Source organism: Catharus ustulatus, chromosome 3 (assembly GCF_009819885.2).
Source record: "Catharus ustulatus isolate bCatUst1 chromosome 3, bCatUst1.pri.v2, whole genome shotgun sequence".
In the NCBI taxonomy this organism is placed as follows: Eukaryota; Metazoa; Chordata; class Aves; order Passeriformes; family Turdidae; genus Catharus; species Catharus ustulatus.
In genome coordinates this window covers 114571790-114587630 of record NC_046223.1, presented here as the reverse complement: position 1 = coordinate 114587630, position 15841 = coordinate 114571790, and the positions used below count along the sequence as shown (strand labels likewise).

The window sequence follows — 15841 nt, the reverse complement described above, 5'->3', positions numbered from 1 at the left end:
CCCATTTCTCCAGCCTGTCAACAAGGTCCTTGTGAATGCCAGGCCTGCTTTCCACACATTTGACTGCTCTGGATCGTGACTCAGTATTTGTTTGCCATGCAATGAATTACTGCTTTTATTTAGTTTGTAAGATCTAGCAGCTAATCATGGTTGAGTTTAATGCATAAAGAGAATCATAGAATCACAGAATAGTTTGGATTGAAAGGGACCTTAAAGATCATCTGGTTCCAATCCCCTGCCATGGGCAGGGACACCTTCCACTGTCCCAGGCTGCCCAGAGCCCCATCCAATCCAACCTGGCTTTGGACACATCCAGGAATAGAGATTACTTCTCTGGGCAACCTGTGCCAGGGTCTCACCACCCTCACAGTAAAGAATTTTCTTCCTCATATATGATCTTAATCTCCCCTCTGTCAGTTTATGCTTCAAGAAAATGCAGTACGAGGGGAGGCAACTACTCTGGTTCTGAAACGTCCTGCACTTAGTTTAGTTCCTTCTTGTTAACTTATATAGAAAACTGATGAAAGTAAAATCACATTAACCTGCATACCTTGTATTCTTCATTGAACTTGTGTTCTTATTCTTACTCTCAGTACTAAAATCACATCCCCCATGAAAAAAAATCTGCCATAGGGTCCTATCTCAGGGATAGACTGTCAGGCTAAAAATGCAGCTTGTAGTTACAAGTCCTATCAGAATGGGCTTTAAAACAAAAAAAACCTGGTATTTTTCATTCCCTGGGAAACAATTTGTTTACTATTGGATAACCTTATATATTGCTAACATGAAGGCTTAGCAAAAGATCCTTTTACTTTTCTCATTATATCTGAACTTGAGTGTGAATGTAGGTGGGAAGGTTTGGCCCCACACCAAATGCAAAATGCGAACAAAAAGTTACAATATTTGACCTTAGTAATTGGGCAATAGGTAATCAAATCTTGTGAAATTTTGCTTTCTGGTCTGCAATTTGCTCAAAGGAAGATGACAATGTGGAGACAGAGACTATTGAGTGAATCAAGTGATTCTCAATTTTTAGCTTCAATGCCTGCAGCAAAGGGTGACAAAATCCTCTCTGACTTCAATCAAATACAAAGGATCACAAAATCCTATGTGAATGAAATCAAATACTATGGACAATATACCCCAGGAACCAGCAGACTGACCTCTTTATTTCAGAGGAGAAAAGCTGCAGTAGTCCTGGCTAATCCTGTGGTCAGATGGAAAAACAAAAAACATAAAGGCAAACCAAAAAGTAAAAGCAGAAAAAGAAGAATTAAATATACAAAAGGAGAGACAGAACAAATCTCTGTTTTACCCAGGTTCCAGCAGCAGCAAGGCATGTTCAGTATAACTACAAGTCAAGCTTATGATGATTATTTTCCTCAACAGTCATACAGCACATAGTGATCTGTGGCTCAAGCACTTCTTTAACCAAATGCAACATCTTTGTATTCAATAACCCTCTATAGATTTGTTCCCCCTTTAAGTGGTACAGTTCAATAGATCTGAGGTCATTTGGGTTATATTTAGCTGGAGTGCAGCCTGAGAATTACTTCCAATGCTCCTCTATGTTGTCTGTGCTGCAGACTGGCTGGAGAGGCTCTGATGACACACAGCTTGCTCAGTCTGCTCTTAGAGGGCAAATTTTAGCTAGAAAGAAAAGGATTCTCAGTCATTTTGTAGGAGGTGTTTTCATGGTAAATCCATGGGCCTGATTCAAACCAGGTTTTAGTTTCTGGCTAGAGTTTATTTCTGGGGAAGACAGTGGATATACAGGGTAAGGAGAGGGAAAAGAGCTACCTGTGATGTCTAGAAATAACAGATAAATGAACCTTCATATACATGAGCCTGGCACAGCCTTAGGCCAAGGGTCTTACATCAGCCTATGGATGAAGCAGAAAAAAAATTCTTTCCTTAATACTGACTTGTGACTGTTCTTCCCTCTGTTAAACCCAGGACCTTGCCTGTTACACCTCAGACCCTTCTTTACTGCAACAATTGAAACAGAAGAACACCCTCAACTCCCTCTATTTCATTTTATTGTCTTCATTTGTTAGAAGATACTCTTTTCTTTCACAGAAAGAATTTTGTGATTTGAAACTTTAAATGGCAGGAAAGAGGAATTCAGGGGTGTCCTGGAGCTTGGTCACACAGTGCCTGACAACCCAAGGTGCTCTTGTCGATGGAGTTTTCCAGATGGGATTGAGAGAAGCAAGTGGTTGTGAAGATTTTTACCAAAAATACAGGGTCTCTGTGCTGAGATTTCAGTCTCACTCTTCACAACAGCGTCAGAAAATCTCTTCCTTGCAACAGATAAGAAGTGGGAATCTTACAGAGTAATACTGTGTTTGAAATTCTTACATCATTTTAACTTGAGTTACAGTTCCATGAGGTTTTGAGTTTTGTGAATCCTTAAAAAAACAGTGCAAAACCGTCTCAAAAATGGTTTGTGCAAGTGACAAATTCCCTCTGAAAAACTTGAGAGGACAGAACTGTTCTCAGCATAGACCTGGTTAACATCTTATCCTAAGAAATACACAATGTCGTTTTCTCTTCATTCAGAAAGAACTTCAATATTAGGCTTAAAAGAGCTTAAAAGATAACAATTTGCTACATAAAGGTTCAAATATCTGAAAAAATAACTTCCACCCAAAAGTATCTGAGTTATATCCTGTCTTGTAGACAAGACTTGCATTTTTGCACCTCTAAACAACCTCAAAATACAAATCCCTATTAGCACAAATTTAATTACTTTAAACTATGAGAGGAGTTTCAATAACCTTCTACCAATGAGACCTTTGTCAGACTTCAGCATCAGTCCTTGTTCCCAAATCTCCAAAGTTTATATAAAAAATAACTCTGTTGTGAGTACCAATACAGGGTGGTTAGCAGAGCTAAGCAACAAACATGTTAAACACATGTTAAAATACACTCAGAAGGAGAATGTTTTGTTAGTCTTGTATTTGGCTCCTAATCAAATGCTCCATGGAAATGCTGTTTATAAGCATGTGTGTCTACATTTAATCACACATATAAATAATATATATATAAAGTTTCCTTCCAAAATTTGAGACATAGTCAGTGTCAAAAATACAACACCCCCAAATTTTCCTTTTCCTCAGAGAAAGCAAACTGTGGCAAAAAAAAAAAAAAAAATACTCAGAGCTAAAAATCAGAAAAGCAAACACCTTGCCCTCCCAGCAAAGCTGCCTAGATTTGCAGTATGAGCAACATTCACTAAAATGCTCAAAAACCCCACAACTGAAGACCCAAACAAATAAGCCACTCTATGTAACCATAGCAAGCAACCCCAATGAGAGAAAAACCCAATAATGTTAGATTTTACAGTGTAAAAATTCTATTGATACTGGCTGTCACAAGGAATCTTTTCCACTCAAAGGTTTTTTCCCATTCCAAAAAGAATGACACAACATTTACAGCCATATAGATAATAATGAAAAACTGTTTCTGTTTATTTTCTGTTTACTTTTAACCAATTCAACCACTGCCCAAGAGCAACAGTGCTTCCCCACTATCCCAAACATTCCCAAGCAATGTGTAATCAGAAAAACCATTAATACCACCAAGCTTATTTTTATACCAAATAATGCTTACAGATACTTTGATGCCAAGACAGCAAATTTAGAGTTGCTACCAGTTGTGCTTTGCACTCATCTGGAAACACTGGGTGGACTGATGCAGTGGAATTAATTCCTTCTATATTTGCATTCCTAACTTCCATTTTGCAGTATTGAAAAAAAGACTCATTGCCTAGAGAATAAAGGTGTTTTTTTTGTTGATTGATGTTTCATCTAAGTTCTTTTTAATCTTGGCATCTGTGCAAATCAAAAGCAGTAGACAGTATATAGGGAGCTGGTGTGACCCTAAAGACAATTTTATATCATCATTACAGGGGTTTTTTGTATCATCAAGGTCCCACAGCACACACAGATCCTGAGTCTCCAAAGAGAGTCATCCCAGAGGCACTGGAAGCACTTTTTTTAACATCTGACGAACTACACTTGAATGTAATTTAGATGTTGATAGAAATAAAGAAAGAAAAAAAAAAAAAAAGAAAGAAAGATAATTTTTCCCTCTGATCTAAGAAATGAACTTCCCCCTGGATTGTTCCCCTCTCATTTCTGAGTACAGAAGCCAGACTAAGTTTCTGGGATGTTTAAACTTTTAGGCAGGTACCACTAAGTGAAATTCAGCCCAACTTGTGGAAGTGATGAACTGAGCTCCCAAAACAACTTCAGAGAGTGGGAAAATGAGACCCTGGTCTTGTTTTCATCAGTGTACCAGGACTCTCATGTCCTTGGGAAGGGACCTCCCCACTCCTCTTTGAGTACATTATTTAGCCACTATAAATCCTCTTCTACTCTTGCTTGGCCAAGACTCACAGGTGAGGATGATACTGGTTTGCATTTAGGGCTGCAATTATTTAGTCTATAAAGAATGTAAGATTTAAGGAATTTTATGGTATGGTTTGTCCTTCTGTCTTGTCACTGGCATCCCTTTGCCCGTATTTGAAAATGTTTGGTAAAGAACAGCACAAAAACCCCACAGGGATTACACTACCAAATCTTACCCAAGGATGCATTCTTTACTAAGGTGTAGCTGTTAAAATCAAAGAAGGTTTAAGGTTAAGAAACTGTGATTCTAAAAATTAATAATTTATTAGATTTGGGCACAATATTGTGAGGTAACAGAAGTCAGCACTCAACTAAACCCAAAGATTCTGTCCCAGAATATAGATTCTGTCAACAAGAAACTGATATCAGCAAGGAAGTAAAAAATAATTATTTGAAAAGAAAAACAGGTGTATTATCAAAATTAGAGAGGAAAAGAGACATGCACTGAGAATTGATGCTTAGTAAAAGAAAACTTCTTAGTTTGTCTTCCAGCATGCAATTTTTATTAAGTGTGTGTTGTCTCTACTTTCCACATGGGCTTTAAATCAAATTTCAGTTTGTTCCTGATACACCCTGCAGGAACAGATACTCCCTAAAAAATAATGACCCCCTCCCTCCCCAGCACTCACACTGGCATCATTTTGGCCAGTGAAATGAGCACAGTGGTACTAAAAGGTCTCAGACCTCTTCCTAAATCACTTCCTGCTTATTTTCTCTGTACATCTTTTCCAAATTTGTACAATGAATTTGAGAACTTCAACACCAACTTTCAGATCTACTGGGAAAAGAAGAGCTCACAGTTGTTTACTTCTGATTTATGCCCTCCAATTTTCACTCTCTCAGTTAAAAGATCCCGAGTCCATGCACTGTGTCCAATCACCACAGAGCAATCTCTGTCCATGCTAATGCTCTCCTAAGAGGGTGGCCACATCCAAACCGTGTGGTGGGGAGAGTTCCTGGCCTCTGCTGCCTCCCAGGAGTTTACAGTCAGAATGTTTTGGGTTGGAAGGGAAATTTAAAGACCACCTAGGCCCTCTGCCCTGCAGCGAACAGGGGTATTTTCCACCAGACCAGACTGCTCAGAACCCTGTCCAACCTCACACTGAATGTTTCTGGGCAACCTGTGTCAGTGCCTCACCACCCTCATTGTAAAAAGCTTCTTCCTTATGTCTAATCTAAATCAACCCTCCTTTAGTTTAAATCCATTCCCCTTGTCCTGCAAAGTCCCTCTCCAGCTCCTGAAGCCCTGGAAGGTTCTCTAAGGTCTCCCCAGAGCCTTCTCCAGGCTGGACACCCCCAGCTCTCCCAGCCTGGCTCCATAGGAAAGGTGCTCCAGCCCTCTGAGCATCCTCATGGTCTCCTCTGGACCTGCTCCAGCAGCTCCTTATTTTCCTGTGTGGAGGGTCCCAGACTTGGACATTGTTTGGGATGACATGACCTGGCTCAGGTCAAAGTGTGAACACTCAAAAGCTGCTGATGATACTCCAGCAGGAAGGAATCTTCTTGGTCACTGTCTAGTTTAATAATATATTCCAAGTCCACCATATTTCTAAGAGTGAAACAGAGTGAATTCCCAGAGCTCAATTCTTAGAGATAAGTAATTCTTCATTAAGTTTTGATTTCTTCCCATTGCAAGGCAGAAAGGAGCAGAAAGCAGACTGGGAATGCTGCACTTCTGAAAAGAGGCTCCATTAAGAAGAAAGTAGAATTACAACTAGCACAGGATATAAATTCCATTATTTCTTAGGATTTTCCACGAAATCCTGAAAGTGAAACGAAGCCCTAATAGCCAAATAACAAATACAAAAATATTACCAAACACATAAACCTTGAGATGTAGTTTGGTGTGTTCTGGGGTCTTGTGCAAATACAAACACACTGTGTCTCAACAAAGACAAAATTAAATAGGAGTAATTAAAAAAAATGTAAAAAACTATATATTCTACCAACATTTTAATGCAATCTACCATCAATTGCACAGGGGCCATTGCATTGCTGTGAGCTTTAGAGATTTTCCATTAAGTCAAGAATACTGGTGAGCAGCACTAAAAAATTTACATCCACAGTGAACCTCCTAGAATTAAAGTAGGTAGTTATAATTTTTAAATATCTAATTCATAAGACTAGACCTTCAATCATAGAATCACAGGATAGCTTGTGTTAGAAGGAACCTTAAAGATCATCTAGTTCCAACTCCCCTGCAAAAGAATCAGAAAATAGGGATTTAACTTCATTTTTTACCATTTTCCTGGCTTCAAGCCTGCTTTAAGGTAGTCTGTTCTTGTAGGGAAGCTATTTTCCCTCCACTGTTTATTCAAACTTGCAATGTACTGTGAAAGCATTATGGTAGCTACTGCAACTGAATTATTGCCATATAACATGTGAGTGTGGGAAATGTATCCCTAAACTAGCAGTCAGAGTGACAGATGAATGGTGTTTCTCCTAATCCTATGGGAACAGAAGTGAAACAGAGCATTCACAGCATGATGCTTTATGAATTTTTTTGTGTGTCAGTCCAGACTTCTGATGGGAAGACTTTTTCTTGGGGGGAGTCAGCATTAAGGCTTTAAAACAAATGATAAAAAATGGGTATTTGCAGAATGAGAGAGATGTCAGCTTTGCAGTGATGCTGACTAGAGTTTTTAAATAGCTACACTTGATTTAATTACATAACATGGAGAATGTGATGGTGGTTCTCACAGAAAAAAAAGCAGCAGAACTGAAGTTACCATTCATGAAATCACAGCCAAACCTGCAGTTGGTTTAACTATATTCAGGCACCTGAGAGGTTCAGAGAGCAACATAAGGACACAAGCACCCAAAACTCCAAGTCTACTCAAACTGCAAAATGAGGAAAAATTCAAAGATTTTGAACAAGAGCTTTTTTGCCCCACCAATTCAGCCACATTCCACAGGAATGCCACCTCTCCACTCTAAATGATGTTTAAGAGATAGAGGAAAGCCAAATTGCCATCCTCTTGCAAGGTGTCAGTGGATTGTGTCATACAACAGATAAAGGAAGGGAAGTCAAATTTCCAGCTCTGGCTTTTCACAGCCCAATGTGTGCAATAAAATAGGAGTGTGGGTAGACTGCTATCACATGTGATATTTTCAAAAGACTGGCACACATTATGAAGACCAGTTCTATGATCCATCTCTCCTTCCCATGCACAGTTCAGTTACATCCATCTATAAATGTTCTTCCTCTGAGGAGGAACTTTTCACTGGTGCTTTACTGCTGTCTCAGGAGAGCAGGGCAGTAACTGTTATGAAGTGAGACAGAGGTGCTATTCCAGCTTTTATTTTGATTTAATTTTGTCAATACAGTTGGCTGGTTTACCTCTACTTAATGTTATTACTGCAGTTTTTACAAAAAGTCATCTTATCACAATGTATTGATATAATAGTCGTGTGTTAAGGCTAAGTAGTGTGAAATTTGTTCTTAATTTTTGCTCTGTATCTAAAGAGTATTCCACCTTGGATCAATGTCCCTTTGCACATTGCTGGTATTACTGTTCCAGAGACAGTCCCTTTGCCTCAAATTAAACCATGGGAGACATCAGTAAATTCTATAGACAATCCTAGATGAGTGTCTTTTGCTTTTACCATGACAGTGCTGGTGGGTGAATTTCAGCCCAAGAAGTGTAGAATTGTTTGCTCTCCTTTGCTAATGTCCCAAATGGCTCAGAGCTTTCCTGAATCCTCCATGGTGCAGATATGGAATGGACCTCACAGCACTGCAGGCAATAACATGAAGGCTTAGCTCTAATTTTATGAAATGCTTTAAGATGAATGAGTATAAACAATATTTGCATTTTGTATCATAACTAAAACCATACTGCTAAACAATCATATCCTGTTTAGCCCACAATGACATCAGAAATATATGTTTATCATCTACTCTAGACAGCTTAGCATGATTTTGGCCCAAGGCAAAGTGGAACTGAAATCATTTATGGTTATCCAGACTAAGATAACCACACATTTCTGAGGTAATTGATACCTAAAAGGAACACTGCCCTTAGATTGCAGTTCATGATTTAAGTACACTAATTCCTTTAAAAACCCTGTTAAATTGTCTATTGGATTTCCTCCCCAGAATTTAGTGTGGATTAAACAATCTACTGAAGAAAGAAAATGGGATACAGGAGATTAGCCCATCCACTAACAACTCTTCCTTTAGGAATGGATCACATTCCATACTATCTTTGATTCCTTTCCATCCACCTCAAAGTGACAACAAAATCCCAAACAAAACAAAGCCAAAAGTACATTAAACATTTTGAGTATCATATTTCAAACAGTCTTTCATGTTTTGTCATTAGAGACTAATAAGAAAGCAAATAGAAAGTAGTGGCTTCATACCTGCATATAATTCATGAATGTATTCTAAAATAAGGTCTTGATTTTATTTTTTTCTTTTTTTTTAACATGGGAACAGACCAGGAGTTCACAAAAATGTAATGAAGTCAAGTAACAGAGAGAATTACTTTTTATATATATAATACATGCACACTACAGTTCATGAATTACAGTCTAGTGATAAAAAACAAAACATATAGTCAGATGAAAGGCAAATATCTGATTACAGACACACATAAATTCTCATTTGCCATTGTCTGCAACAGAGAACTTCATACTTTTATCAACTTCCATAGTTCTTTAGACCAGAAAAATATTATACAGGAAGAAAAGAAGAGAATGCAAAGTCAAGCACATAACCCATTCATTCAGAAGAATGCTGTTATCTATTTCTGTGTGTACAAACTCAAAGAATTTGCCTGCCTTTATGCAAAACATAACACTTTGTATAAATAAAGAAGTAAGAGGTTAAAGAAAAGAAAGCACCAGTTTCCAAAATACAAGCAGTGGTTGGATACAACTGTTCAATGACACAAATTCTCAGCTGGGGGGAAATGGGACTTGTTCCTAACCAAATTCTTAGAGAGGAGTAATTCTTCATTAAGTTTTGATTTCTTCCCATTGCAAGGCAGAAAGGAGCAGAAAGCAGACTGGGAATGTTGCACCTCTGCAAAGAGGCTCCATTAAGAAGAAAGCAGAATTGCAACTGCACAGGATAAAGATTCCATTACTTCTTAGAATTTTCCATAAAATCCTGAAAGTGAAATGAAGCCCTAATAGCCAAATAACAAATACAAAAATATTACCAAACACATAAACCACTCAGCATCAAAAGGGAACTCAAACTAAAGCCACCACCTTCCAGCACTGAAAGGGTACAGAAATCACTCTACAAATTTCCAACAGTCCTTTCCACTATGTTGATGTCTGAAAATGGATGGAAATTGGCTCAAACACTTCTCTGGAATTGTGAGTGTGCTCCCAGCACAATTTTGCCCTTGACACCCAGTTGTCTATGGAAAATATGAGGAAGAATTGAGCAACTGAGCATGAAGAAGGGTGAAGGACTCTGCTCTGCATTCACTGATTACCAAAACACGAGGGCAGTCCTGCCCACCCACAGAAAATTAGCCAAAAACACAGACTTCCATGCTAACACAGCTACACTCCTTCTCAATCCCTCCTAGCTTTATGGAAGTCATGTAGCACTGCATTTTTTAACGTAGACAAAATTTTTCATAACTACATAGAACAGAAAATAGGACTCAAAAGGATGGAGAGAAGAGTTTGTACTCAAGCATGATGGCACAGAATATTTTAATTTAATCTGTAAGTTCTGTTACATGAAAAGAATCCTCAAATGCTATTGAAACAATTTGCTAAGAAGATAAATAATGAAAAAGGAAAACACTGCTGTGAAAAATGTGCATGGAATGTTTATAAATAGAATTTGTTTTCTTCAGGAAAGAAATACAAATACACACCAGACTGAGAGATCCATAACTACCCTTCTGTAATCTTCCTTCTCAGCATGTGTGCTTAGATATCAAGAGACATTTGAAGGAATAGGAAAAATATGGAAATAGGATTTCTTTAGACCATCTGGGCAAAAGAAAAAACATGTAACAATGATTGAATGTGCAGCATGAAAAAGGCATCAGACCAGCATGATGTATTAAACCTTTCACAGTTTCTCTGCTGGGTATCAGTAAAAGGAAAGAATTACCTCCATCCGCTCCTGCTTGACATCATCAATCTCATCATCTTCAAACATGGCCAAGAGCTCTCCAGTCTGGTCAATGGAGTTGAGAAAGTCTTGGGCCAGCTTCTGCCGCTTGTTGGTGTTATTGCTGTTGAATTTGTCTTCAAAAGAAAAGCAAAGAACAAACTTAACCAAACATCAACTGACGTCCCTCAGGTTGGTTTTAGAACCAGCACTGAGCAGAAAAGGCCTGTTCTTACTGAGCCCCTCACACAAGCTGTGCTACCTGAACAAGGTGATGTCACTGCTCTGCTCCAGTAACAGCAAAACATCATCTTTAATATTTTTTAGTATAACCAAGTAGTTTTTCATAATCTAGAGAAAACTAATCTGCTGCCCATATATCATTACTTCTCACCAAAGACTCCAGAGTGGACACAGCTGCAGAGGAAACAACTCCACTTTGGTTAGAAAGAACTTGAGTCACAGAGCAGAATATATTGAGGAAATGTTCTTCCCTGAACACATGCAGAACTTTACTACAGCCTCAAGCAAACCCTAACACGTCCATTAAGAGGCAATTCCAGAGGTGATGGACCATTGCCCTGCAGTAAAACCTAGAGAATGCTGGCAAGATGATCTCTGTTGTTCTAAACAGCAAAGCAGCTATAAAGGCATTAAATTCACAAAAGAAAATTAATGGCTTTAATTATCAAAGCCAGCTAGAAAAGGCATTCTTGAATTCCAGGATAAACTTAGGAAGCATTTCATGAACATCTAAAAGGCTTAGGGGAATTGTTTATTTGCTTTAAGTATTGACACAAACTAAAGTATTAAAACCCCAAAGCTACCAGGTAAGAAGTTATACTGCCAGATTACTTGCACACATGAAACATGAAAATAAAATGTCACAGGCAAATTAAATCTCAAGTGAGCTGACAAAAACTTATCCACATCTTGATGAAGTCAAAGCAAGAAGTACAATGTTTACCTAGCATCAATGTGGATGCTCAGAGGAGCCAAACACAAGGAATTCATTGTATGGGAAAAAAGAATAAAAGGCTCTGAGAAAGGAAATAAGTTTAATACAGAAAGTTGGACATTGCTAGATGTTATAACAGTATGGTAAGGTTCAGATTTGCCACGATAAGTTTTAACTTAACTTTTTACAATGGAAGTGTTTGTTCTAATATCAATATAAATAAAAAAAAATTAAACAAGGAAACTATATGGCATAAATTAATTCAGTTTTATTTCTAAGAGCTTTTCCTTTAAATGTATTGGCTATAAAATCTGTGACTTTCTCATGGAATTCAGAAATAGAAGTGTTGCCCATTATTTAAACAACAGATCCAAAGTATAAAATGTTAAACCAGACTGAAAAAAACCACTGATGGTATTAGTGTTCAATAACTTCAGATGATAAGGGTTTTTCTTTGAAAATATGTCAAAACCTTTTGATAATAATTTAACAAATGTCCATTCAATTGCAGGTGGTGCATGTAAAATACAGATGCTGAAATAAATTAGCCTTTTAATCAACACAAATTTCTTAATTTAACAGAGCTCTGGCATTAGTCTTACTGTTCATCTTGATAGCAGATGCAAATGTTTACGTATTTCAAATTGAAAAATAGAGATTTTCAGCAAAATTCCACTAAAGAGACAATTCTTGTGTCTCTATCAAGCAAGACAGTAAGACTTTGCATTGAGCTGTTCAGCACTTTTACAAGATATCAAGCCTCTCCCAAATTAAGTAATTTATTTCTTTCTACCTTCAAGGAGGTCATCTTCTTCTATTCCTTTGACAATTTTAGACTTGTAGTCTCGAAAAAACATGTATTTAAGTAGCCTTCGAAGCTTCTTCTGTCAGAAAAAAATACATATATATCTATGACTATTACACAGTTATTTCTTATTTAATAAACTTTGAAACACACAAACATATAAATGCATAGCACATTACTCAGTAAATATAATTTCTAAAATATCTGTCATTTTAAATTCTGCAGAAAATCCATACATAGAAAGTACCTCATGACAGGAGCAAATCCATATTAAATATAATTTATTTGAGCTCCTTGGTACTTTGCTGTGAGACAGAAATGAGTTTCACTTTCAGAAAGGAGAAATTCATATACTGGGTTTCTTTATGGCACTCCAAAATGCTTACTTTGGAAACTCTAGGCTAGAAATGCACATTTCCATGAACTTTGACTCCATATCAACTGCTGTTTTCAGTACAGCCTATCAGCTTTTATCAGATAAAGAAACTGCAATTTATTTTCATGTTTTAGGGGGGGTTAATTTTGAAATGGTTTGGTCATTAGGCTTCACCTATCAAATGAAGAAACAAAAAAGAGAAAATTGTGAGAGAAAGAGGGAAACTAAGGAAGAAAAGTACATGAAGAACAAATAATGCAATTAAAAATAGTTTACAATTTCTTAAATAATTATTAAATTTGAGGAGAGAAAATTATTTTTTACCCTTATTGACTTGCTCTAGTTATTATCCAGAGAAAGCAAGGCCATAATCAAATTTAGAGATTTGAGTGGGATAAAACACAGGAAAAATATCATGAAATAAAATAGAGAGGATTTATGGACAGTCTAAATGACAAAACTATAATGGTCACATTCTTAAATGTCACATTGACACCCTCCATAACTGGGGGAAATTAGAATGATTGATTTTTAATTAAAGGGACATAAAGTACAGAGATCAATATTTATATCTTATTAAGAAATGACTTTGAGCTCTAGGGTACATTATCTCTCCTAAATATTTGTGAAAAAACAATCAATTGATAATTGAAGCTACAGGGAAAAAAACAATTATTATTTCAGACATTACAGAATGATTATAACACGCTCAATCAAATACAACTGCAGAGTAGCTATACTTTTAAATAAAGCTATTCATGATGGATTCCTTTACAAAGATTAAGAAAGCACTTGAAAACACAAAAAGCAGCTGACTACATAAAAGAAAAAATTTCTGTCTTACTGTACCTTATCTTTGCGCATTAAGAACAGGAGATCTTCAGCAGAGATGACTCGAGCTCCTCTCATCTGAGAAACTTCAGCTGCTTGCTGCAACTAAAATAAATTAATAAATTAGAATGGCCTTTTCAGTGTTAAAAATTTTATTCACTGGGGTTTGTTTTAAATAAATTCAGATGATATTTTGCATGGTCGTCCATAGCAAAACACAAGCTGTGCACTAAAACACAAGCTGGGACTCTCAAAGGTGTCACTCACTCGAGTCTTGTTTGCCAAGAAGTGAATAACAATTTTATGAAAAGCCTGAAAGACCTTTGACAAATCTCAAGAAAAAGCTTTTTTGTTTATATTTAAAATGATTGCTTTTAAAAAGTCCTGCTGCCCTTTTTTTTCCTTCTCTTAGCAGAGAAAATGAACATATAATTCTCTCAGGCAATGTAAAAATGCCAAATTCTTGCCATAGCACTTTATCTGCAACTGTGGAGGGGTGGCTGATCCCTCTCCCAATTTTTTAGAATAACAAATACTAATTTTAAACAGCTTACCTAAGTATTTTTTGAAAGAAACTCTACCCATACTTGACTTAGCATTAGTACAAATCAGACTCACACGAAAAACTTTTTCAGGAATGCTCTTATTTCATTTGGGAGAAAGAAAATGAATTGATAGGAAACACCAACTCTCATTAATGAAGGAATTGAAAAACCTCATTGAGCAGACCAGGCCATTCAGCTGTGAAAGTGATAAAGATGGGATTGAGCAAGGAATAACACAAAAATTGATAAGGGGTGGCCAAAGGAGTGTGAACCCACTGTGACAGTGCCTAGAGAGGCTCTGAACGCCTCAAATTGCGCTGTAAACAGCAAAAAATCTCTCTGTAAAAGACTAAGCACATCAGCTTTCAGTAGGTGCAGGAAATTGGGTTTTTTTACACAAAACCAGAAGAGGGTTAGAGACCTGGTAACCTGGGTTATCTGCACAGCTGATGCTTATCTAAATGCTGGGCTAAGGAGGTTCAACCCAAATGTGCACACGGAGTCAATGGGATTTGCCTTTGTTCTGGCAGATCATCATGGAATCACAGAATGGGTTGGAAGGAACTTTTAAAGGTCATCTAGTCCAACCCCCTGTAATGAGCAGGGACCCTCATCTAGACCAGATTGCTCAGAGCCCCATCCAGTCTGACCTTGAGTTTTCCCAGGATGGGGAATCCATCATTTCTGTGAACAAGCAGTTTCAGCATAAAACATAATACCGTAATGACTGAAATAGAAGGGATGTTTCACGCTTTATCCTCTAAATTAAAAGAACATAATCCAAAAAGCAAGATTTAATTGTAAAGTTTTTTGTCTCTAGCTTTGTTGACCCTCCGATGGAAAGCTGACAGTGAGCACAGCACAAAAATCATCAAAGAAGAGACACCTTCAAAAATTCTTGGTATTAAAATTCATACACACCTGTAACATGATCAATAAACAGCAATTTATGTTCAAATAGCTCTATATTCTTTAGAAATGCATTAATGCACCTGAAAATAATTTAAAGAAATCCTATCCTTCATACTCACACCAGCAATGGTTTCACTCAGTATCACTGGCTGAATAAGTATATTATTAATCTGAGCTCCCATGCTGCTATGACTTGAAATAGGCCTATTCAGAAGTTAAAAAGATCAACAAAAACAGTAGCTGTTTCTAATATCCAAAGAAGGGAAAGGGGTTGGGGGGGGGGGGGGGCGGGGGGGGAATTTTCATTTTGGCAAGTGTTCAGTGGGCAAAAGATTCAGTCCATAAATCATAATACTGGACTGCATTAATTTTTTTCCACACTAATCACATGCACACAAAACGTTAACTGTATCTGGTATGCACAACACAAAACATACTGCGTGAAGAGGTTCAGATGTTCCCCTTGGAACCCACTCCTGGCCTTGCAGTCACCGAGACCAGAGAGATTTCAGGAATTCAGAAGTCACAGTAACATAATCTCACTTGAAAAAATGTAAGAATGTGAAAAATGATAGCTCTCTTTTTTGGCATAAGCAAAACTGTTTCTTATTCTGATTAGTTTGAGGGCACGCAAGCTACTTATGTTTCTAACATAAAATATAAAGAGTTGGATAAAAAAAAAAAAATTACCAAGGACGAGCCAATATTCCTCTCTGGTGTAAATCTATTGCAGTTAATGGATTTATGCCAAGGCTGACTTTGGCCCCACTGAGCTTAAAAGTGTTAGAAAACCTGACCTTAGCATGGTGATAACACAACACAGCTTTCCCAAATATCATGTAAAACAATGGCAGAAATATCCAAAGGGAAAGCACTCCCTAGTTCCCAAACATGCACAAGGATGATCTCTT

General features: G+C 37.3%; 1 protein-coding gene across 1 annotated transcript in view; it reads right to left on the bottom strand.

The window, feature by feature from the left end:
• SUPT3H (SPT3 homolog, SAGA and STAGA complex component) overlaps window positions 1-15841 on the bottom strand; it is a 254476-nt gene that overhangs the window by 72499 nt on the left and 166136 nt on the right. Inside the window, exons 4-6 of the mRNA XM_033056187.2 lie at window positions 13492-13578; window positions 12255-12345; window positions 10504-10640 (exon numbers count right to left, since the gene is read on the bottom strand). Of these exons, the coding sequence (XP_032912078.1) occupies window positions 10504-10640; window positions 12255-12345; window positions 13492-13578 (315 nt within the window). The remainder of the gene's footprint in view (window positions 1-10503; window positions 10641-12254; window positions 12346-13491; window positions 13579-15841) is intronic.